General features: G+C 41.0%; 2 protein-coding genes across 2 annotated transcripts in view; one reads left to right on the top strand and one right to left on the bottom strand.

Annotated features, from left to right (window-relative positions):
• The window catches only part of abcf1 (ATP-binding cassette, sub-family F (GCN20), member 1), a 74,046-nt gene extending 58,370 nt beyond the window's left edge, over positions 1-15,676 (top strand). The window contains exons 23-28 of the mRNA XM_043678024.1: positions 856-926; positions 3,266-3,298; positions 4,224-4,392; positions 5,136-5,200; positions 6,252-6,324; positions 7,504-15,676. Of these exons, the coding sequence (XP_043533959.1) occupies positions 856-926; positions 3,266-3,298; positions 4,224-4,392; positions 5,136-5,200; positions 6,252-6,324; positions 7,504-7,670 (578 nt within the window). The 3' untranslated portion in view covers positions 7,671-15,676. The remainder of the gene's footprint in view (positions 1-855; positions 927-3,265; positions 3,299-4,223; positions 4,393-5,135; positions 5,201-6,251; positions 6,325-7,503) is intronic.
• mrps18b (mitochondrial ribosomal protein S18B) overlaps positions 10,907-23,339 on the bottom strand; it is a 34,326-nt gene continuing 21,893 nt past the window's right edge. The window contains exons 2-7 of the mRNA XM_043678034.1: positions 21,587-21,713; positions 18,919-19,016; positions 16,568-16,636; positions 14,438-14,504; positions 12,373-12,432; positions 10,907-11,226 (exon numbers count right to left, since the gene is read on the bottom strand). Coding sequence (XP_043533969.1) covers positions 10,979-11,226; positions 12,373-12,432; positions 14,438-14,504; positions 16,568-16,636; positions 18,919-19,016; positions 21,587-21,713 — 669 coding nt within the window. The 3' untranslated portion in view covers positions 10,907-10,978. The remainder of the gene's footprint in view (positions 11,227-12,372; positions 12,433-14,437; positions 14,505-16,567; positions 16,637-18,918; positions 19,017-21,586; positions 21,714-23,339) is intronic.

Here is a 23,339-nt window from a genome sequence, read left to right as displayed (position 1 = left end):
GTTCCTCTTCCCCCTTTTCCCTCTCCTTCTCAATCTGTAAACAAACTTGGAGGACCTAAAACTTTCTTGCTTCTAGTCATCTGCAGGTTTCTAACCAAACTGTTAGTTTTGAAATTTTATGGATGTCTGGTCGGTATGGACCAGTTGGATCGAGGGGTCTGTTTCCGTGCTGTACATCTCTATGACTATAAACCACTGCTTGTGAGAATGAAACTAAACTTGCTTCTAAACTTGACACTGGTTTCTTAGCGGAAAACAAAGCTAATGGCCTTACTTGTTTACATTATTTCATTATCACCCCAGATTAGTAGTCACCTGCCTTCTGATACATTTTTGATGAGGTCACTGTTTCAGACAGCTGTCTGACCTTTTCTTTGGAAACAAAATCCTACTGAAAAGTAACCAATGTCCATTTGCCATTATTCTGCAATCCAAATTCCAAACATAATCTTATATGAATTATACACCTTTCATCTTCGTTATATGTTGGAATATTTTCAGGAAGCTCCAATAGTTTAATGTATATAGTAACAGATACCTGGGAGAGACTTCCAGGCTAAAATCTAAACGTATGTTTGATTTATGCACATTTTATTCCTGAGTTCCTATGGGAGTTCTACCTCGAGATTGGTACAACATAATTAAATATATTAGTGATAATGTATACCAGCTCTGAGGTTTGTGTTTAGTGGTACTGTATTTCAGTATTTCAGTTTTGAATGTTTCCTGATGTCAGAATTTGCTGAAGGGAAGCAAAAGTGAGTCCTCCTCCTGTCATACAGAATGTTCCCTGCAGCTTTCGATCTGTAGAGCAAAGCCCTTGGTAATTGTTGCTTGTGTTTTCTCCCCTTTCAGTCTGTATTGTTGGACCCAATGGAGTTGGAAAAAGTACTTTGCTACTCCTGCTCACTGGAAAGCTGACCCCTGTAAGTTGTGTTACACAATTTTATCCATTCACAGTCACTAATTCTTGTTAAATTCTGATGCCACACACTTTCATTCTCAGCATGTGGCCATTGTTGTAAAAACCAGTAATTTCTGATAATCCCTAATTATCTTGATTAGTTAAAAATCACACAACACCAGGTTATAGTCCAACAGGTTTAATTGGAGCACACTAGCTTTCGGAGCGATGCTCCTTCATCAGGTGATTGTGTGCGTCGCTCCGAAAGCTAGTGGGCTTCCAATTAAACCTGTTGGACTATAACCTAGTGTTGTGTGATTTTTAACTTTGTACACCCCAGTCCAACACCAGCATCTCTGAATCATATCTTGATTAGAGTGGTGCTGGAGAAGTACAGCAGTTCAGGCAGCATCTGAGGAGCAGTAAAATCAACATTTCGGGCAAAAGCCCTTCATCAGGACTACAGGCAGAGAGCCTGAAGGGTGGAGAGATAAATGAGAGGAGGGTGGGAGTGGGGAGAAAGTAGCATAGAGTACAATAGGTGAGTGGGGGAGGGGATGAAGGTGATAAGTCAGGGGGGAGGAGTGGATAGGTGGAAAAGAAGATAGGCAGGTAGGACAAGTTAATTAACTTGATCAGGTGATTGTCGGTTGCCGCCTTGTACTCCAGACAGTAGATTCATAGGGTCATACAGCAAGGGAACCTTCAGTCCAACTCATCCATGTTGACCAAGTTTCCCAAACTAAACTAGTCCCACTTGCCCATATTCCTCTAAATTTTTCCTATGTATGTATCTGTCCAAATGATAAGACTACTGTCTTATTAAAGAGAGAGAGAGGGGGAGCGGGGGTTGGACTGGTGGTGAGTTAACCTGAGGGTAACCACACCACAGGTGAGGGGAGAGGTCAAGAAGAGTCATTTATGTTAACTTCTGTTGGTGTGAGAATTGAACCCACGCTGTTGGTATTGCTCTGCGTCACAAAACAGCTCTCCAGTAAACCACTTTGGTGCAAGTTGATGAACCAGACCATTTCAGGTCTGTTGAGGAAGAGTCAGCCTCAACAGAGGCTGTATACAGACTACTTCTAGTTGATTCTTTTATTCTGAATTAAAGTTCTCAAAATGGTGACGTTAACACATGCGTTCACTGGTCCTAGATTATTAGAACAGTAATGTAACTATCAATTTAATAAGGCCAACTACAATGTGATTTTTCCATTGAGACCCTTGCCCAGACTGAGAATTCACCAAACTACAACTCTTACACAGGACCTGAGTTGCCATCAGCCGTCCTCTTTTAAGTAAGACAGATTTACATTAATAGTATACCTAATGTCCACAATGTATTCTCACCTCTCACTCTCCATCAAGCACTCAACATCCTGCAAATATGATCATTGATTTTTAAGTATCCTTCCAGCTGGTTCAAATCAGCTGTTCTTAAGATATGGCCTGTATTCTCATCACAGTCACACATTATGGGCGGCACGGTGGTTAGCACTGCTGCCTCACAGCGCCGGAGACCCGGGTTCAATTCCCGCCTCAGGCGACTGACTGACTGTGTGTGGAGTTTGCACGTTCTCCCCGTGTCTGCGTGGGTTTCCTCCCACAGTCCAAAGATGTGCAGGTCAGGTGAATTGGCCATGCTAAATTGCCCGTAGTGTTAGTTAAGTGGTAAATGTAGGGGTATGGGTGGGTTGCGCTTCGGCGGGGCGGTGTGGACTTGTTGGGCCGAAGGGCCTGTTTCCACACTGTAATGTAATGTAATGTAATCTAATCTAAAGACAGTCCGAATGTCACAAAACTGTACCTACCATTGCGAGATGTTTAGATAAATATTAGGGAGTGATTGTTTTGTGAGCATAAACATCAATGTAGACAATGCACACATGCAGACAACAAGCAACATGAATTCGACTGGGACAACACTACTATCATAGGGCAAGCCAGACAGAGAACAGCCAGGGAATTCCTAGAGGCATGGCATTCATTCACAAACTCCATCAACAAACACATCGACCTGGACCCAAAATACCAACCACTACAGCGGACAGCTGAAACTGACAACCGGAAGCGGCAGGGACAGACCACTATAAACACCGGAGGAAACATCAAAGAAGCGCTTCGCAGGAGGCTCCCAAGCACTGATGTTGCCTAGCCAGGGGACGAAACGTTTGCAACTAAAACTTCCAGCTCGGCGAACAGAACCACAACAACGAGCACCCGAGCTACAAATCTTCGCACAAACTTTGATCAGTGTAGACATATTGGCGTTTTCTGTACTGAAAATTCTATATAACGTTGCATTAATTTCACAAGTGACTTCAGTGGAATCTAATTCCCTCCTTTCTTTGTTTTCAGACTGCTGGTGAACAGAGAAAGAACCACAGACTGGTAAGTGTCTGTTCTCATGTATTAACTGCTGTCATGGGAATAGTTCATTGTGTTCTCAATGACTTATTGCTTTCCGAATGCAAATCTGGCAACTTTTCTGACACGGTGATGATTTCACAAGACTGACAATGTCTGCTGTCTGCACTGACTTCTCATTCAGTTAGCCATCCTGCTCCTTAATTACACTCATCTGATGCTAACACCTCAGGTTGCAGTTTTGTGGGAGAGGTAAGCTTGACTCACGTTCTTGGCTTCACGAATAAGCATTACAGATGTGATTGATACTTCATAAACCACTGAACCCTCTATACAGCATGGATTGCTCAGTTGGCTTGATGTTGAATAGGCATTTGATAGTAGTACCCTAGAGTCAAACGGAGGGTGAATCAACCAGGAATACTGCTCTTTAATAATATACCTTGACTCTTCCTAGAGAAGGTATCCAGTTTGGATGATGTCGGAAGAGAACTACAGAAAAACCTCAATTAACCAAACGACACGGACAGGGAGTATTTTGTTTGGATAACCGATTGTTCGGATAATGGATAACGTTTTTACGGGACCTCGAGATCTTGTTCGGATAATGTGAAATACAGACAATTGATGTTCAGATAACCAAGGTTGTTCTGTAGATTTGAACTGGCTGCACTTCTCCTTGAAGCATTGTAAATAGTTCATTCATGCATAAAAGCACCGAGTCATAGAATTATGAAAAATGTAAACTGAGCCCAGTGATGGGGTTGCCCTACAAGGTTGAAGGAAAGTTTGGAATCCTGAAAGATGTTGAGCATGGTTGTGTGCAATTTTGAACTGGCATATCTATTTCAGTTTATTTATTATTATACATGAGGACTTTACTTAAAGAAGCTTTTGTGTTGTATTGTTCTGTTTAAAAAAAAATTTCACAATTCCCACCCACATACAGAAAATAGGTTACTTCAACCAACAGTACGCCGACCAACTCAACATGGAGGAGACAGCAACAGAATATCTCATGAGAAACTTCAACTTGCCATACCAGGATGGGAGGAAATGTCTTGGTCGCTTTGGCCTGGAAAGCCATGCCCACACTATCCAAATCAGTAAACTGTCAGGTACTGAGTGAGGACGGCTACCTGGGAGACCAAGGGGAGAATGGGGCTTGGGAGAGGAACAATGAGCCATTTATTTTGTTCCAGTCAACTGATTGATAGTGGTAACAAAGACACTGGTTATTCTGAATTAATTTTGAATAGGATCTACTCAGTCATTTTGTACTGTTCAACCGTCGCCAAGACGTTTAAAGAGCTGTTACATTTAGTTGAAGAAATTCAAGCTGCAATCAAGGCCCACATCTAAGTTTTTAATATCTTGGCTGAATGTAGCTAATTTGCTCACTGAACAACTCAATCCATATTAAACAAAGTTAAAAATCACACAACACCAGGTTATAGTCCAATAGGTTTAATTGGAAGCACACTAGCTTTCGGAGCGACGCTCCTTCATCAGGTGATTGTGGAGTGCTTGATCGTAACACAGAATTTATAGCAAAAATTTGCAGTGGTGTTGTGAGATTTTTAACTTTGTACACCCCAGTCCAACACCGGCATCTCCAAATCATATTAAACAAGGGGGTGATAGTGTAAATTTTCCCTTATACCTGCTTCCTGTTTCTCAGCTTGTGCAATTGGCACTTCTGAGTTGTTAACTGATCATGAATGATTTGTTTTTAAAATCTGTGTCAATTAATAAGTTGAGCGGTACAACTAATACACAGTGTTTTGAACTTCGATGTGATCTTGCCCACCTCCTTATGATCTGTGTTCTTGTTGCTTATGTCACTTCCTTTTCCCTACAGGTGGTCAAAAAGCAAGAGTAGTATTTGCAGAATTAGCCTGCCGACAGCCTGATGTACTCATTCTGGTGAGTAACTGGGCCAGTGCTTTTTTTTAAAATTACGTATTTCCTAAAGGTGTGCTAATTTGTGTTGGAGAACCATTTCCCACATGACAACAGCCGTTCAGGTATTCAACCAAGTGGTCATACTTAATGCATAAGCCTTTCGTGAGTTTCTACAAGATGTCAGTCATGCAGAGTTTCCTGGACATTGATGATTTTGTACTTAAAGAATATTAAGTACATCAATACATTCTCAAGTCACTGGATAATGTGTACTCACCAAGTCTTGAGTATTATGGGCAATTGGAGCACTCTCACATCTCACTAGACTGACAGCTAACCAAACACAGAATGATACCTTTAGTTTTTTTTGTATTGCTCACTAGGTACAGTGATTCAGTGAGCTTATACATTTGGTATGGATATGCTCAGAGTAAGAATTTGTAACTAGACTGCTGTGTTGACTGAGTGCAGCAAGGGAGCAATGTCGAGAAATTGGAGTATTCTGAGAGCTTTCAGTCTGAGTAACAAATGTCAGGGTTCCTTTTGAATCGGCTAATACTGGCAGTAGAGAGACTCAATGGCAGAAATTGAGTCTTGAAATAAGAGTCCTGTGAAATACAGAATTCTTAATAACTTCTCTGAACAGGACTTCCCTCAGGTTCAGGTTCAGCATGTTGCTGTAATGTTTAATTCACATATATGGTGACGGAGACTGCAAACTGTCTAACTAAACACTACATGGAGAGGTCTTCAGCTGTGAAGCAAGTTAATATAACTGCAGCTTGATGGATATTGTCAGATCTAAAGAAAGTTTGTGAAAGTAGTCAAGAATCCTGTCTCCAGCCTTGAGCCTAGGTAGTGTTTGGAAAGTTTTTTTGTTACCTAGTTAAAGTGGAACCAAGTGGTTCAATACTTCCCATCACTGGATTTCCTTCCCTCTCCCCCACTAACTGTCTCAAAGATCTGTTTAGAAGTAGCTGTACCTATCCAAGGACAGGAACTTTCCTTGCATATGGATTTGTATACGATTTACATTTGAAGGAAATGTTGGACAAATCCATTTTTCTTGCAGGATGAACCCACAAACAACCTGGACATTGAATCCATTGATGCTTTGGCTGATGCAATTAATGTCTACAAAGGAGGTGAGTCTGCACTGTGCTGTCAGGGAGTGGGAATAATCTAATGTGGGGTTATTTGTTTCCTGCCTGACTACAGTCAAAACAACCTTTTTTAAACTCCATCTGTAAATATAGAACAGTTTGGCCTTTAATGCCCATAATAGTTCCTTGGAAGAGTGCTCCCATTCTTTCCGATAGTCCTGTACGGTTTATGTTTCAAATATCCGAAAGTTTAGTTTTGAAAGCTGCTACTGAATCTGGTTTTTCTTTATTTATTCTGATCGTTGTGAACATCTATCAAATCACCTCTATAACATCTGTTTACAGCAATCATAGCTTCTCTTGTCTATAAACAATGCTTTTCAACCTTTTCAGTAACATGACATACTCAGTAACATGAGGTGTACAGTTCCACAGCATGCCCACTTTTAATCCTGTCCCCTCAGTTTTGTCTTGCGGCCATCTGTATTTAGAATGTTTGTATCACACATTGGTTTGATTAATCTGCATGAGCTTTGAGCTGGAATTTTGATTGGATAGAATATTGTTTAAGATGGAGCAAGGCATACTTGGACAGTTCTCACACTCATGACATTGTGCTGCGACACACTGGTTGGTTGAAAACCATTGCTCTACCAGTCCCTTATTCCTGATACTATGCTAATGAATTTCTTATGTATCTCTTCAAAAAGTGATGTCCACATTTTCTCCTGAAGGTGCAGCATTTTTCTCTGGTGCGGTTCCAGAAAGTCTCTTAGTGTCATGTTAGCTGGTCATTTTGTGAGCCAGTACTGTCAGTGGGAACTGTCATTCCTACCTACAGCAATCAGCAACTGGCTCCTTTTACCCTGACTTCATGCAGCCACCCACTTCCTCAAAAGCTCAGTGGTTTTTGTTTTAATCAGTGAGTTTTTTTTTAGATATCAGACAAGCCAAGTTCTGTCCTCAGTGTTCACAGGATTGAGTGTATTGTGATGAGGACCTCACCCAAAAGTGACACAGTTGTGTTAATCCTACACAGACCAATACTGGTGCACTGCATTTATTGGCATATTGCACAATGTTAAACTAGCATGCAGTGTTGTTAATTCAGCATAAGCTGATACATGGTCCTACTGCAATCTAGCATGTTAATAGCACATCACAGCTAGCATTAATTTAGCACTGAGCACTAATCTGACACATTGCCTTTTCCTTACACAGCTGTAATCATTGTGAGCCACGATGCCCGACTGATCACTGAGACAAACTGCCAGCTCTGGGTAGTGGAGGAAAGGACAGTAAACCAGATTGACGGCGACTTTGACGATTACAAGCGTGAGGTGCTGGAAGCGCTTGGAGAGACCATCAACCGCAAGCAGAAGGATTGAGACCCCAGGAGTGTGGGTTAAAGTCCTAGCCATCAGAACAATATTGAGAATGAATAGCAGGACTCAAAACAGAATTGCAACAGGATGGGGAGCCTAGTCTATTCAGAAGCCTCCTATTGGGAGATGCACAAATTATCTAAGTCATTCTGCAGGCTTCTACCTGATGTTGTCTTTAGCCATTTATGGGGGAATATGCCAAACAAAGAACTATTTTCATTCGATGACCTACAAGTGTTCACTTCTCTTTAGTGTGGCACTGTGCCGTCTGGATAATAAGATGATAAAATACTGAAAATATTAAAATAATGTTGGTCATGGACAGGTCATTCAGCAAATGAAAGAGATGCAGCAGATGCAATCCTCTGGATTGGCCCTTCAGAACCGAATTCTGAATTTGAAGTATTTGCCTCTGCTTTCCAGATGCTGATAGTTCTGCTATGCCTTTTGAGCAATATCTGTTGCTTTACTGTATAAAGTCAGGGAAGCCTTTCAGATTTCAGTTCAGAGGTGGGTCCCTTATCCTGGCTAGTGCTTAGTTCTTTTTCGATAGAGTGTGGCAGCAGAGCATGTGAAGCTGCTCCTTGACAGCTCAGTCGGACTTTTTCCAGTTCCATTTTACACAAGGGTGATTTAGAAAGGCACCATGAAAAGTGCACGGATTGGTTTCTGTTATGCTGACAGCAGACTTTGTGGCAGAGTTGACTATCTTCATGGGCTGCAAGACATACTTGAAATGAATTAACTAGAAGCTAAACCAATCCCAAAAACCTCCACAGCAGCAATAGCAACAACAAGCTGTTAGTGGAGTCAAAAAAAAAATTGATTTTGGATGTAATTTAATTCCCAACTATGAAAATGATTTCACAATGAAATTGTACTATAATGGAACATACGAATAGTAAGCATGTGACATTGCTTTTTGACAGCATCATCTCAACCTTTATTTAATCTACATTTATCTAAAAGGGAAATCAGTCCTGGGAGTTAAGTCTATTTGCTGTTTATCATTCGGAGGAGCACAAGGCACATCCAGTTATTGGTCTTAATGGCTGTAAAGCTAAGTGCAGAGACTGAAGATGGATTTTCACTTGTTTTGGAAGTATCTGGGATTTCAGTTTTAAAGATATGTTGTCTTGCCCATTTCACCTGTTTTTTTGCATTACAGTAGCTCAGGCATACTGGTTTCTCAGATTTCAGCAAGTTTATAAGAAAGGGTTTCTGACACAAATACAATACCACAGCAGCCATGTGACTTCGGAGTCTGCAGTATTTTATAGCAGGCTACACTCTGCATTGACACTGTGCTCAAACTGGTCCCAGGAACACTTGATAAGGTTGGGATTAAGCTGCATTATTCAACATGCAATCCACTTTGTGCCTTCCCTGAATTACTTCTGTCAATGGTTTGGTAGGGGAGAAGATGAGTGTATGAATTAGAAAGGAGTGGTCTGGGATGATCCAGCATCAATCACCTGTCTTTTCACAAACTCTATTTATCATTGATGGAATATCCCTTGCATCTGAGGCTCCCAGCTGTCAAGTTATGACCTGTATGTTACACATGCAAATGGTAAAACACTAATCTCTTAGGTGACTTGACTTAATGTTGGGCAGCATTTTGACCTTTGGTCACACTTGGGATTACATAGTAGACTTGTTTTGTTTTTAAATTAAACTGAAGCATACTTTGCATTTGCACTAATCTTGTGCCAAGCAGAAATAATCATTTAGTGCACTTGCTTTGTGGAACTGACCACTTATTAATTGAGTTGAGAATAAATACCACAACAAAACTAAAATGAGAGCATACAAAAAAATTATTTTACACTGAAGAAACATACCTGAAAGATTCTGCATCTATTTTTAGTACTGAATAATTATCAAAACAGGAGATCCAGCAAATTGATTAGAGCACTAATGGTTAAATAGATTTTGTTTACTGACTGGGTATTTATGGTGATGATTGACTGACTTATCTTGAGCTGACTTACCTAACCTTTTCCAGGTGTTCAGTGTCCTGTTCAGATGTTTCCATGAGATATTTCCATTGCAGAAAGCTGACAACAAAACAGCACTTGCAACAGTAATTAATAGGCAGGCATTGTATGGGTAGTTGGCTTGAATTGCATACTCAAACTTTACTGGCTAAGGTTTAAGGTGATTTATTCAGTTTCATTTGTAAATTTGAAACTTTCTTGAATGTTCATTCTTTGTTATTCCCTGACTTGAGCCTATCCAAATTTAATGTGGCAACTAAACTAAATATATTAAATTCTCAATTATCACAATTTTATATAAATGAAGCAATATTCACACTTCTGCCACACATTTGTAGATTTGCTTTTCTTTGTTTTGGTGTGTTGAGCTCAATCTCTGACAATGCAGTTGTCACTCAAAGTAGCAAGTGTAGGATTTGTTTTTGTCTGACCCATTGCATGCACTCAGCTGATACAAACATATTCCATTCTCTCCCAGGTAAGGAGAAGCAGTGTGGTAAGCTTCTAGCTGCTGCCTGAATCTTTGGTTAATAAAAAAGAAAGTTGATCTCTAGCAAAATCCATGCTAGATGTTGACAATGGCCTGGGAGATGGGTTTTTGCATACTTCATTTGGTATTAATCACCCCAGAAGCTGAATTGATTATTTCATGCACAGAAACCCTGATTTTTCTCGATAGAAGTCATAAACTAGATATCAAGAAAGGTGCATAAGAGATACAATAATACAAAGTGAATTGCCCTTATTCTCTGACCTGTAACACACAGCTTGGTACACCAAACCCTTATTTTGGATTAGACCTAGCTTTCCTCAATGCTTTTCCACAACAATCTTGCCTTTTTGCTGTCTCTGCAGTCGAAATTACCAATTAGTTCCATTGCACCTGGCTCTTTATAAATTGTCCTGCAACTTTTCCCCCATTGTGTATTAACATAATCCCTTTGGAAGTTAGGCGGTGAACAATGCACTAAATACATTTAGTTTCTCCTGCTATTTAGGATAAGCAAAGTAATTAATCAGAGGACAGACATTTACCTTAAATTGTGTAGTAAAATATACCAAGACATTGACATTTTGAAGTGTACTGAGGACATTCTTGTCACCATTCCAGGTGCCATCTCAAATCTCTAAACCTCAATATTTAAATGAAGACCAATCCAACTTAACAAACCCATGACTGACACAGTGTATTTACTGTCTGTTCCCAATCCATTATTAACTGCAGTGAGTAGGCTATAATGAGTGTTTTCACATTTTATTCAGAAACAACTTTAGGTCAATGCTCCAGAAAACCATACCCACATGGCTTCATCAGTTGGTGCTGGGATTATTTGAAAGTGGTGTTTTGGTTGAAGTTTGAGCAATGCTCTCTTTCAGGAAGGGTTTGTACATCTTGCGAATCCGAGTAATCTCCTTCTCAGGTGGATCCTGCCACTGGTACCAGCTGTACCAAGGTCCCTCCTGCTTGGGTGGGGGTGGGGTCTTTCCCACTGCCCCATGTGAGCCAGAGTAATCATTCAGATTGATCTCAATGTATGGGACTTGGAATCCAAGCAAACCTGCAATAAGGTGCGAAACAGAATTAGCAGCAGGACATGGGTATGTCAGGGGCCAGTCCTGAATGGACAAGTTGTATAACACCATTCAGGAACTGTGCCTTAAATACTAAAATGTTTTAGGTTACCCTTTACAAGTACGAAATGAGCCACAGCACTTGGTCAGTAACCCCTAAAGTAAAAAAGATTCAACTCATGAAGTCACCAAGTGACCATTAGCACAGTTGTCAGCTGGTTGGCCAGGAACGAGGCTATCAACCATCAGCCAGTATAGCAATCAGGCCTCCTTGTGCTGCAGTGGTAGTGTCCCTAAAACATCACCTCCAATGCTAAAACGTGTGGTGCTGGAAAAGCACAGCAGGTCAGGCAGCACCCGAGGAGCAGGAGAGTCGATACTTTGGGCAAAAGCCCTTCATTATGTTTCAACTGTGATCTCCAGTCCTCACTTCCTCCTGATCACCTCCAATGCCAACAAATTGCATACAAAAAAAAGGATCTTAAATCTCTCAGGATGTAAAATGTCCTGACACTACGCCATGAGAGATTGAGAAACCTCGATTATCCAAAGGACACGAGCGGAGGAGTAGTGCGTTCAATTAATCAAATTCTAGATAATACAGTTTAGCCAAGCATTGGGACCTCACGATCTTGCCGGCTAATCGAGGTTTCTCTATTAGAAAAGATGTGGAGGTTGACAGACTGGTGAATTCCGGAGCCTAGGACTCGAATAGTCATAGCTGCTGCTACTGATGGACGAACAATTACATTCGAAAGAAAAATTAGGGACATCGACAGTTTGGAAGAAGGTAGTTTTGGGAGGTGTGTAGGACTAGAGATGGATAGAAACAAAAAAGTTGTCAGAGGCAGGAACGTGCATCATTGATGAGAAAACAACTGCTGACATTGAGAACAATTTAACGAGAATTTGTTGCACCATTCTTCAACAATCTTTGGCGGAAGACTTAAATTGAATGACTGTCCTATAGGTGAAACGAATAGCACGCACATCTCTAAATTCCAAGGGGTTAAATGGAGGGATTTGGTTTATCAGAAACAGAGGTTTCAATCCAGATAATTAACAATGTAGCTGGATCAGGATTTCTCCGTAGCCTTCAACTTATTATATTCCCTATTGCCCAGATCACCTACCATGATCCTTAGCATCTTGTATTGCTTTGGTCAACTTCTTGTACTGTTTCATACAAACACCTAGGACCAAATGAGATGATGTTATCGCTCAGAAACAGAATGAAACTAGATAGGTGAAAAGGAAACATTTGGCTAAGGTGATGAGATTTTATAATAGGCAGAGGGCAGAAAAGCTAAATGATTACTTTGTGTCATGTTTTCACTGAGGAAGATCCAAATAATTTCCCAGAATTTGATATCCATGTGGCTAGAGACAATGAGGTGTTGAGAAAATCAGTAATGGAGAAATGATTACACTGGAAAAATTAATGAGGATAAAAGTTGATAAAACCCCTGGGCTGTAGATTCAGGTTCTGTGTGTGGCTAGAATGATTTCTGTGGATTGGAAGATTGTAAAATATCACCCCACTATTTAAGGAGCAAGTAAAAGAAAATGGGGAATGACCAACCTGGGAGCTTTACATTAGCAGTAGGGACATGCTAAAATCTATTATAAGAGGATGTAATAAGTAGATATTTGGATGATATTAATCTGACTGGGTATAGTCAGCATGGATTTGTGAATGTAAAACTGTTTGATGAACTTGGAAGCTTTTTGAAGTTGTTACTAACAAAATTGATGGAGTCCAATAGAGGTAGTACATTTAGACTTTCAGAAGACTTTATCAAAAGGAAACTGGTTAGAAAAATTAAAATACATGGAATGAAATGTAATATTCTGAATTAAATGATTTGCTAACAGTAGGAATAAATGTTAGCGAGTTTTGAGAAGATTTGTAGCTCAGGTTGAGGTTCTGGATGTAGATTTGCTTGCTGAGCTGTAAGGTTCATTTTCAGACATTTCGTCACCATGGGAGGTAATTTCATCTGGAGGCTCTTTGAAGATGTTACTTAGTATGGTGACGAAATGTCTGAAAATTATCCTTCCAGCTCAGCGAGCAAACCTACATCCAGTAGGAATAAATAAGCCATTCTCAGGTTGGCAGGCTGCAACTTGTGGGGTATCACAATGATCAGTACTTGGGTCCTAGCTGTTCACAATAGATCTCAATCATCCAAATTTGTGGGTGTTATAAAGCTAAATAGGAATGTTGCAAGAAAGATTTAAAACCGTTTCAGAAGGTTTTAGTGAATAATCAAGAACACAGCAAGTGAAATATAATGTGGAACCAAGGTATCCTTGTATGTTATCCTTTGGTAATTTATCTACAAGTGCAGCAAGCCAATGGAAGGTTAGCATTTTTTATAAGAGGGTTTTGAGTGAAGTCTCTTTGGCTAGATCACAGTACTATGTATAGTTTTGATCTTGTTAGCTGAGAAAAGATATTACTGCTATATTGGGAGTGAAAACAAGGTTCATCAGACTTGTTCCCAAAAAGCTAGGGCTGTCCTAAGTAAACTGGATTTATGCAAGAGTTTTCAGGTATGACAGTGGTGATCTCATTGAAACCTACAAAATATTTAAAGTGATCTACCTTGTCTACACAAGTACTGGATGTGGAGTCTATGCCTCCAAGGACATAGATCAAAAATAACAGGAGGGTGCTAGTGAGGTCCGAGGTGAGGAGGGATTCTCTTACATGCGAGTTATGCACCTTTGGAATTCTCCAACCCAGAGGACTGTGGTAATTTAGTCTGTGTGTATGTTTAAAGATAGAGATTTCTATTAACCAGTGCCATGGACCATTACAGGAATGGGTGGGCAAAAGGCATTGAAGCGTTTGCAGTCACATCTATATTCAATAGTGGGACAGACTCAACAGTCTAAATGGCTTATTCCTGTTCCTATTTTCCAAAAAGGACACTATCTGAACAGTGCCCCAGCTCGTCCCAAAGGGAGAAATGATAGTGACTGATCTCAGTTAGAAACTACTCCCAATCCATTGCTAAGATCATTAAAAAGTAACCTCTGGCAAGTGACCTTCTGGTCTGTCGGGTTCACCCAGAAGCTGGATATCTTAACTGAACAGCAAATAGGCTCCATTTGCTGTGTATTTCATAGGAAAACTCTGTTCAAATTTCGGTGTCTTGAAAGTAACAAAAAAGCAGTAAATTGGATTCTTACCAGTTCTGGTTGGATGATACATGGTACCAGAGTGAGGACAAATGAACTGTTCTAACAGCTTCACATTCTGTAGGAAATGAAACCCAGAGACTCAATGAGCACTGTATGATCTAGACAAGCTAAGTCAACATAAGCTCTGCCTTGCCATAGTGTTGTCAACTATATAGTGTCATAAATCCTGAATAACATGGAATATACAGAACAGCAACAGGCCACTCAGTCCACCAAAGTGGTCTGTAGCTTATGCCAATTCCACCCATCAGCAAATCTCCTTATTCCCTTTTTCTCTTTCATTCCTATTGGAAGCATTTACACAATTCAGGTCAACCACTTTTTGTTGTAGCAAGTTCCATGTTCTAGCCATCTTCTAAGTTTAGAAATTTCTAATTTTCCTCTTTGACTTATCAGTAGCAATCTTGCATTGGATTCTCCCACAATTAGGAATATTCTTTCCATATAAACTTTGTCCAACACATAAAACCTCTACCATGTCATTTCCCAGTCTCCTCTTATCCAGAGAAACAGGTTCAACTCGTTAATTCTCTAATCACCAATAACTTACATTTATATATTGTAGCAGTCAACATTTTTTTGTTTTGGGATTATAAGCTGAAATAAAATTGGATTGCTATATAACAAATAACTTAAAATGCAAAACGGTGATAAGTGCAAAATGATAAGTGCTGCACATTCTTGAGCTATTCAGCATAACGTTGCTTTTCAAAGGATTGAACGAGAGAATTCAAGACTGAGTGGAACAAAAACTTTTGTGTTGAGTAAATTCGGCCTGAGTGGTTGGCTGCAGACTTGAAGAGCCAGGCAGCAGAGAGAGAAACATCCAGAACCTGCAAACAGGAATAATCCATCTCTCCCATGCTGGGAAAATGACAAAATCAAGAATGCATTTTGACAAGACCAGTACAGCCGAAAAAACATTGAATTAAAGAACAACCAGTCAGAAAACAGACCATGTGTCATCTGCTAAAACTCAAAAATGATTGAGTTTTAGCAGATAACAATGGTCTGGATTTCTGATCTTTGGAATTTTATTCACTCTTTGATATTCTTTTTCACCTGTAGTGTCAGCTCATTTGTTTTGAATGTGTGTGCGCATGCATGCATATTTGCTGTATTTGGAGGAGTCTAAGCTGCATGGTTGCAGATTAGAAAATCTTCCTTCTTTGCAACTTGCAGAAATTAATTGTGTTTAAAATAAATTATTTTTCGTTAATGACAAAATCAAGTGTGAATTGTACTAAATAGCAATAGTATTAAGTTTATAGATTTTTGGGATTTCCTGTGGATCATCAGCATACTTTTCAAAGTGAAGCTGTGACAACAGCAAATTTCTCAGAAGTTCAATAACAAGGAAATTATCAGGACAGATGACTAAAACCTCAATCAAAGAGTTAGGTTTTAAGAAATGAGTTAAAACATTGACGGTTTCGAGTGTTCAGAGACTGAATTCAGGAGTGTGAAACCAATGCAATTGAAGGCACAGTCTCTAATAAAACTGAGTTAACTGTACCTAAGAAATCAGCATTGAGGGAAGAGAGATCTCAGAAGGTTGGAGGTAATTGCAGATATAGGGAACTGAGAGGCTTGGAAGGACATGAATCCTTGGATGAGAATTTTACATGATGCAGAGAGTGAAATATTTTTGAATTGTTCTCAAGGAGTCAACAACAGTGGCAAAGCCAGCATTTATTGCCCAGCCTTGAGCAGATGATAAAGAGAAACATTCCCTTTTTCAATAAATGCAAGGAAATGCATTTTGATAAGATGAACATCGGCAGGTCTTCCACAGATAATGGTAAGGCCCGGAGGAGAGATCTAAGGGGTTTCGGTACATAGTTCCTGGAAAGTGGAGTCACAGGTAGACACAGGGTGGTTAAGGCGGAGTTTGGCACACTTGCCTTCATTGATCTGAATACTGAGTATAGGAGTTGGGACGTCATGTTGCATCTACACAGACAGCGGCAAGGTCACTTTTGCAGTACTTTGTATGGTTTTGATCGCCCTGCTATAGGAAAGATATTATTAAATTGGAAAGAGTGCAGAAAAGATTTACAGTGATGATATCAGGAGTGAAGAGTTTGAATTATAAGGAAAGGCTTGATAAGCACTCACCCTGTGGTCAACCTGAATCTTCGGATCTCGACATATGGGGCAAGGATTACCACTGATCTTGTCCCCTCTCTGCAGAAGAAGAAAAGTAGTTTAATTAAAATGGTCCAATTTTAAAATGCAGTGGGGAGAGGTGAAACAGACCCGGCAATTTACATGCATAAATCTTTTCAGAGAAAGGTTGCAAGATAAGAGGTACAGAATTACACAGACTCTAGAACGCAGAAACATCCTACACTGACATGAAGACAAAACGTTATCGATGAGGGAAAAGTGAACCTAAAACTGAGTGCTGAAAGAACTCAGCAGGTCAACAGCTTCTGGAGATACAGAATTAATGTTTCAGGCTACAATTAACCTGTTTAATATTTTAAGCATTTTCTGTTTTGACTCCAGATATAGGGAATGAGCAGTCATTTACACTTCATATATATTTCCTCCCACCTCCTGTCCATCTAATCCCAAGTTGCAAAAGGCTGTTAGAACGTCACATGGTATTCTTGGTTTTAATAATAAATAACAGATAACCAAAGCTTGGAGAATATAACTCATCCTTTCATACAATACCCTTTCATCGTGTAGCATTTCTGGACACCACACTTTTGATAGGATGCAGAGGAGAAACTGAAACAGTACCAAGTATAGCGGACAAATTGTTTGGGGGGTGGGGGGGGAGCAGCAGCTGAGTTTTCTCAAGGAAGATGAAAGTGGAATTTACAGGAACATGCCCAAAACCATGGCTGTCTCTGACAGTGAATAAGGATGGCTAAAAAGAAGACAAAAAGAACCACAGGCGAGAGGCAGAGGAGGCTGCTGCTTTTTTTAAAACTACAGTAAAATGTTTCAGACACCAAATTAACAATATTTTTCAAAAGAAGAGGAACTAGATAAATAATCAAAATGGGAGAAATTTGCATGTCTACAATCTTCATTCCAACCCAAACAGCAGCCATACAATTTTTTTTTTGTGTTTTTATTTCAGGCCCCCATTCCCTCTAGTTATATCGTGCCTAATCTGTACCACAATTCCATTTATCAGCTTTGACTCCACAGACTTCAAAACTCTTAAAAACATACTAATCTCTGTCTCAAATACTTAAGTTGACTCCATTGCCTTTTATGCCATTGGTTCCCAACTTACATTCCACTTTTACATCAAAAGGAGCGTTCTAATTTCATTTCTGAACCACAGTTTGAATTTTAAGGTTATGCTCCTGCATTCTTGACCTGAACCCCAGGGCATCAATGTGGACTTCAACAGCTTCCTCATTTCCCCTTCCCCCACCTCATCCTAGTTTCAAACTTCCAGTCCCCTTGACTTGTCCGACCTGCCGATCTCCTTTTCCACCTATCCACTCCACCCTCTCCTCCCTGACCTATCACCTTCATCTCCTCCCCCACTCACCCATTGTCCTCTATGCTACTTTCTCCCCACCCCCACCCTCCTCTAGCTTATCTCTCCACGCTTCAGGGCTCTCTGCCTTTATTCCTGATGAAGGGCTTTGAAACGTCGATTTTGCTGAAGCTCCTCGATGCTGCCTGAACTGCTGTGCTCTTCCAGCACCACTGATCCAGATCCTGCCTCTTGAGATCAGCCTCTCTGTACTTAATCTATTTAATCCCTTAATTCAATTGAAACACCTCAAGCAAATCATTCCTCCATTTTCCAAATTCAAGAGAGTACAACAACTTATATTTATAAAACAATGTTAAATAATAAAGCATCTAAAAGATGCTTCACAGGACTGTCTACAAAGCAATATAGAAGACACCAAGTCCCACAATGAGGAGATATTAACGGCAGGTGGGCAAAGACTTGGTGAAGGAGGTAAATCTTAACCAGCATCTTGGAGGGAGAAAACAAAAAGAAGAGGTATTCCATAACTTTAGGCTGAGGTAGCTGAAGGCTCACCCCTTGATAGCTATGAGATTCAGAGATGCTCAAGGTCAGTATCAGGAGAGCTATGGTTTCTCAGAGGGGATGTGGAGTGGGAGGAGATTACAGTTTGGATGGGACAAAGTCAGGGATCAATCTGAAAACAAGGCAAACCTAAAAATCAGAACATTATTTCAAGGGGAGCCAGTACAGGATGGTGAGTGGAATGGGCCTTAATAGAACTAAGGATTTAGACAGCAGACTTCTGGACAATCAATCCTGGGGTTCAATGCTAGCACTCATTAGACAGGAATCATTTTGCTCAACCTGTGCTGCAACCCCTAAGGGTAGCACATCCTTTCCAAGGTCTGGTGCACCAAAACTGTTCACAGCACTCAAGACAGGTGCAATAGTTAGAATAAAATAAACTGACTAAACCTAAAGCTAAACAGCGTTACGAGAAGCACACTGAACATACGATGCAGGTTTTCCGGGTCTTCTGAGGTGGGATGCCACCTTTGTGGTTCCTCCGATAGTCAACCCAGACTGGCTGTTTTCCATAACGCTCAATGTATTCTGCAACGTAACACAGAAAGAGACGGAGGGAAAATTAATGCCGAGGGACCGCATCCTTGAATCACTAACTTTCAGTAAGAGAATTTCGATTTCTGGATTTGCCATTAAAAAGCCTCTGACATCGACTGCCTGACACATCGATCCTCAGAGCACAGCCAATCAAAGTGAGTGGAGGTCCCTGGCACCGGATTGAATGAGTATTAACAGTCAGTCAAACTTCCCCCACCCTAACATAGATCCTGCACTAACTAACAAAAGGGGCAAAAATAAATGAAACTTGTGTCCTGGAGCATCACCTTAGAGAGTCCAGGACTATTCTGCAAGATTGGAGACACCCCATTAGTTCTGGATCTGTAAAAGCTTAATGATGAGATAAATCAGGTCACTTACAGGGTTTTATAAAGGTTGATGGAGAAGTAAATCTGAGCTCTGACCTCTGTTGTGCAACATCTTTTTTATGAAACTCTGTTGGTGTTTCGGGGAGGGGGGGGTTATGCAAAGTAACAACCCCAGCCCATCCACTGGCCCTCTCCACTCCACACCAACCTCCTCCCAAATCCGTGGGTGGGAGTTTGGCTCTGCAGGAATGCTGCACTGTATGAGGCAAGAATGAACCATTTGAACAATTACCCCCATCTCGTACTGGAGAAGGGGGAATGACTGAATCTGACTCACTGTCCCACTTAATCCCAGAGGGGAAGAAAGGACAGTGTCTGACTTCCTTCCTCAGCCAATCCCTCATTCACTTTTAACACTATTATACCTGATCGAGACCCACCAGACTAACAGGAAGAAGAATTAAGTTTAAGTGGCCAGAACCAATGAATCTCATTAATGCTCAAATGTTCAGCCAATGATCAGTCAGCACATATAAAATGGTTGAGGAGAAAGTGAGGTCTGCAGATGCTGGAGATCAGAGATGGAAATGTGTTGCTGGAAAAGCGCAGCAGGGGGCGTTTTTACAGGGGGCAGGATGGGAGGAGGTGTAGTCCAGGTAGCTTGGTGGTGGGGGTCCGTTTGGAGGTGGCGGAAATGACGGCGCCGCCTCGTGCTCCCACGAGGAGGTTGAACAGTTCATCCACTTCACCAACACCTTCCACCCCGACCTCAAATTCACCTGGACAGTCTCAGATTCCTGCCTCCCCTTCCTCGACCTTTCTATTTCTATCTCAGGCGACCATATCAACAATTGCATGAGGACGTTTAGGAATCACAAAATGAAGAGCAAAATCTCAACAGTTTGTATGGTTGCCGGACATTTTGAATGAAATAGAAAATTTTATCCTGTGTCATGTATGCCAGAGACAGTCAAGTGCCAACAGCAACTAGTGATTTCCTCAAAGTTTCAAGAAAAGCGAGCAAGATTTCATCAACTTTAAAGGAAAGATGTATTTAGTCCTGACAAAACTAAGACTTTGAATGCACTAGTCTCGACAGCCCTATATGATAGACTTCCACCCACTCATGTAACACTAAACCGAACTTTCTGCAAAGCATCAATTAAAGAATAAATGCAGCAACCTTTTGAAAATCATTGGGTGGTTGAGGATGAGTTGCCATTTTTGAAAAGTTATAGATGGATTGGTGCAAAACCCGTGACAATTCACAACCCATAAAACATAACCCTTGATAGTGTATACGGGCCGCCTACTTGCGGAGCGTTTCAGAGAACACCTCTGGGACACCCGGATCAACCAACCCAACCACCCTGTAGCTCAACATTTCAATTCCCCCTCCCACTCCACCAAAGATATGCAGGTCTTTGGACTCTTCCATCGTCAGACCACAGCGAAACGATGGTTGGAGGAAGAACGCCTCATCTTCCGGTTAGGAACCCTCCAACCACAAGGGATGAACTCGGGTTTCACCAGTTTCCTCATTTCCCCTCCTCCCAGCCTGTCTCAGTCAAATCCATCAAATTCAGCACCGCCTTCCTAACCTGCAATCTTCTTCCCGACCTCTCCGCCCCCACCCCAGTCTGACCTATCACCCTCACCTTGACCTCTTTCCACCTATCACCCAAGTCCCCCAAGTCCCTCCTCCCTATCTTTTATCTTAGCCTGCTGGACCAACTTTCCTCATTCCTGAAGAAGGGCTAATGCCCGAAACGTCGATTCTCCTGTTCCCTAGATGCTGCCTGACCTGCTGCGCTTTTCCAGCAACACATTTCCACATATAAAATGGTTGCATTCTGACTTATTTTAGAAGGCTATGGTTAATGTCAAAGTGGTAACCTAGCTTCTTAGAGTAAATGACACCTCACTAAGAGGCAGGATGAGGAATATCCAGCTTTCTCAGTAACTGAGTAACAATTTCATCATTGTCAAATTCCAAAACTTGCAACTGCTCTCTGCCCACACTCATACATTTAAGACAGCCTTCATATTGTGCTTAAATATCATATGTCATTCTGGTTAGAGTGATCAGCACAGCCTGAGAAAGCTTGCAAGAGATACCCACAGTCTGAACAAATGGCTGCATATCATTCTACATCACTGAGCAGCTTTTGTTTGTTCACAGTGGTGGAGCCAGTATGGAGCATGACTTGTTATTTAATATGCAGCAAATACCTTCACTCTGCAGATATTCCCACGGGCGCTCCTTATAGCGAGAGATGGGGTCGAACGTAGTCTGGTCCAATCCTGTACTGAAAGGCTGTTGAACTGGTTGCAGCACTCTCTGATGTGGAATTGCACTCTGCAGATGAGGAAGAACAAAATGGTGAAACTAAGTCACTGCACACAAAATCCTATTCTTGCCACCACTCCCACCTCTTTGTTCACAGCTTCTTGCATTGTTTCAATGGTGCTGATTAGAAGCTTAATAGACAGTACATCATCTTCAATAATGATTCTTTACAGTCTTCCAAACAAAAGTTATTACAAATTATTTTAGATCATATCCATCTCTTTATTCTTCCTCACGTAGCCGTTGCTGGCAAAGGTCCCGTACCTACAATATGCAGCTCCTTCAGAACCATCTTTTGATTCCAGACTTTGCTCTTTACCTCTCCCTTTTACAATATCATCCCTTTCGTTATTTAATCAATCCTGTACTCCATTCTTTCTCCACCTCTGACAGACTTCATAATTTTTGATATATACAGTGTCAGTTCTGACAACAGTTAAAAATCAGAGATGTTAGTTCTGTACTTCTCTATTGACATTGTCTGACAAGCTGACAGAATTTCCTGCATTTTCTGGCAGAATCTAAATTTAAAGATTCTTTGAGCAACTTTATGAACAACGGTTTTGCCTTGCATTCAAACATGGCTGTATCTGCACACTAGATTTTTATCTTTCACAATTATCACATCTCCTGTCCTCTGGCCAATCCATTTTTACAGTTCATTTTCTTTACTCTTCCTTTGCTGTCAGTCTCAACTGTTACGACAGAGATAGACAGCAAAATCAAACCAGCCTCTCTACAGGACAATATTGTAAAAGGAATATTGGGAAGGAATTTCCTGGGGAAACAACCAAGGGATCGGTTAAAGTGTGTTTGCTTTATTGCAAGGAGTATCAGGAATAAAAGTGATGAGCTTAGAGCATGGATCAGTACCTGGTGCTATGATATTGTGGCCATAACAGAGACGTGGGTTTCTCAGGGGCACGAATGGTTGCTGGATGTTCCAGGGTTTAGAATATTTAAAAAGAATAGGGAGGGGGAAAAAAAAGAGGAGGGGGTGTAGCACTGCTAATCAGTGAGGGTATCACAGCTACAGAAGTTACCATTGGCGAGGAGGGTCTGCCTACTGAGTCAGTATGGGTGGAAATTAGGAACAGCAAGGGAGCAGTCACCTCTTTAGGGGTTTACTACAGGCCCCCCAATAGCAGCAGGGAGATTGAAGAAAGCATAGGTCGGTAGATTTTGGAAAAGTGTGAATGTAGTAGGGATGTTGTAATGAGTGACTTTAACTTTCCCAATATTGATTGGAACCTCCTTTGAGCAGATGGTTTGGAAGGAGCTGTTTTTGTAAGGTGTGTTCAGGAGGGTTTCCTAACTCAGTATGTTGACAGGCCGACGAGGGAGAGGACATTTTGAATTGAGTGCTCAGTAATGAGCCGGGGCAGGTGTCAGATCTTGCGGTGGGAGAGCATTTTAGTGATAGTGACCACAACTGCCTCACATTCTACATAGCTATGGAGAAGGAGAGAAGCAGGCACAATGGGAGGATATTTAATTGGGAAAAGGAAACTATGATGCTATCAGACATGAGTTGGGAAGCAATTGTCCCATGGAAAGGGCACTATAGACATGTGGAGACTGTTTAAGGAACAGATGTTGCGAGTGATGCATAAATATGTCCCTCTGAGACAGGCA

This window comes from Chiloscyllium plagiosum, chromosome 37, assembly GCF_004010195.1.
Source record: "Chiloscyllium plagiosum isolate BGI_BamShark_2017 chromosome 37, ASM401019v2, whole genome shotgun sequence".
Lineage (NCBI taxonomy): Eukaryota > Metazoa > Chordata > Chondrichthyes > Orectolobiformes > Hemiscylliidae > Chiloscyllium > Chiloscyllium plagiosum.
The sequence above is the reverse complement of the archived record's forward strand: the minus strand, read 5'-3'. Positions and strand labels throughout refer to the sequence as shown.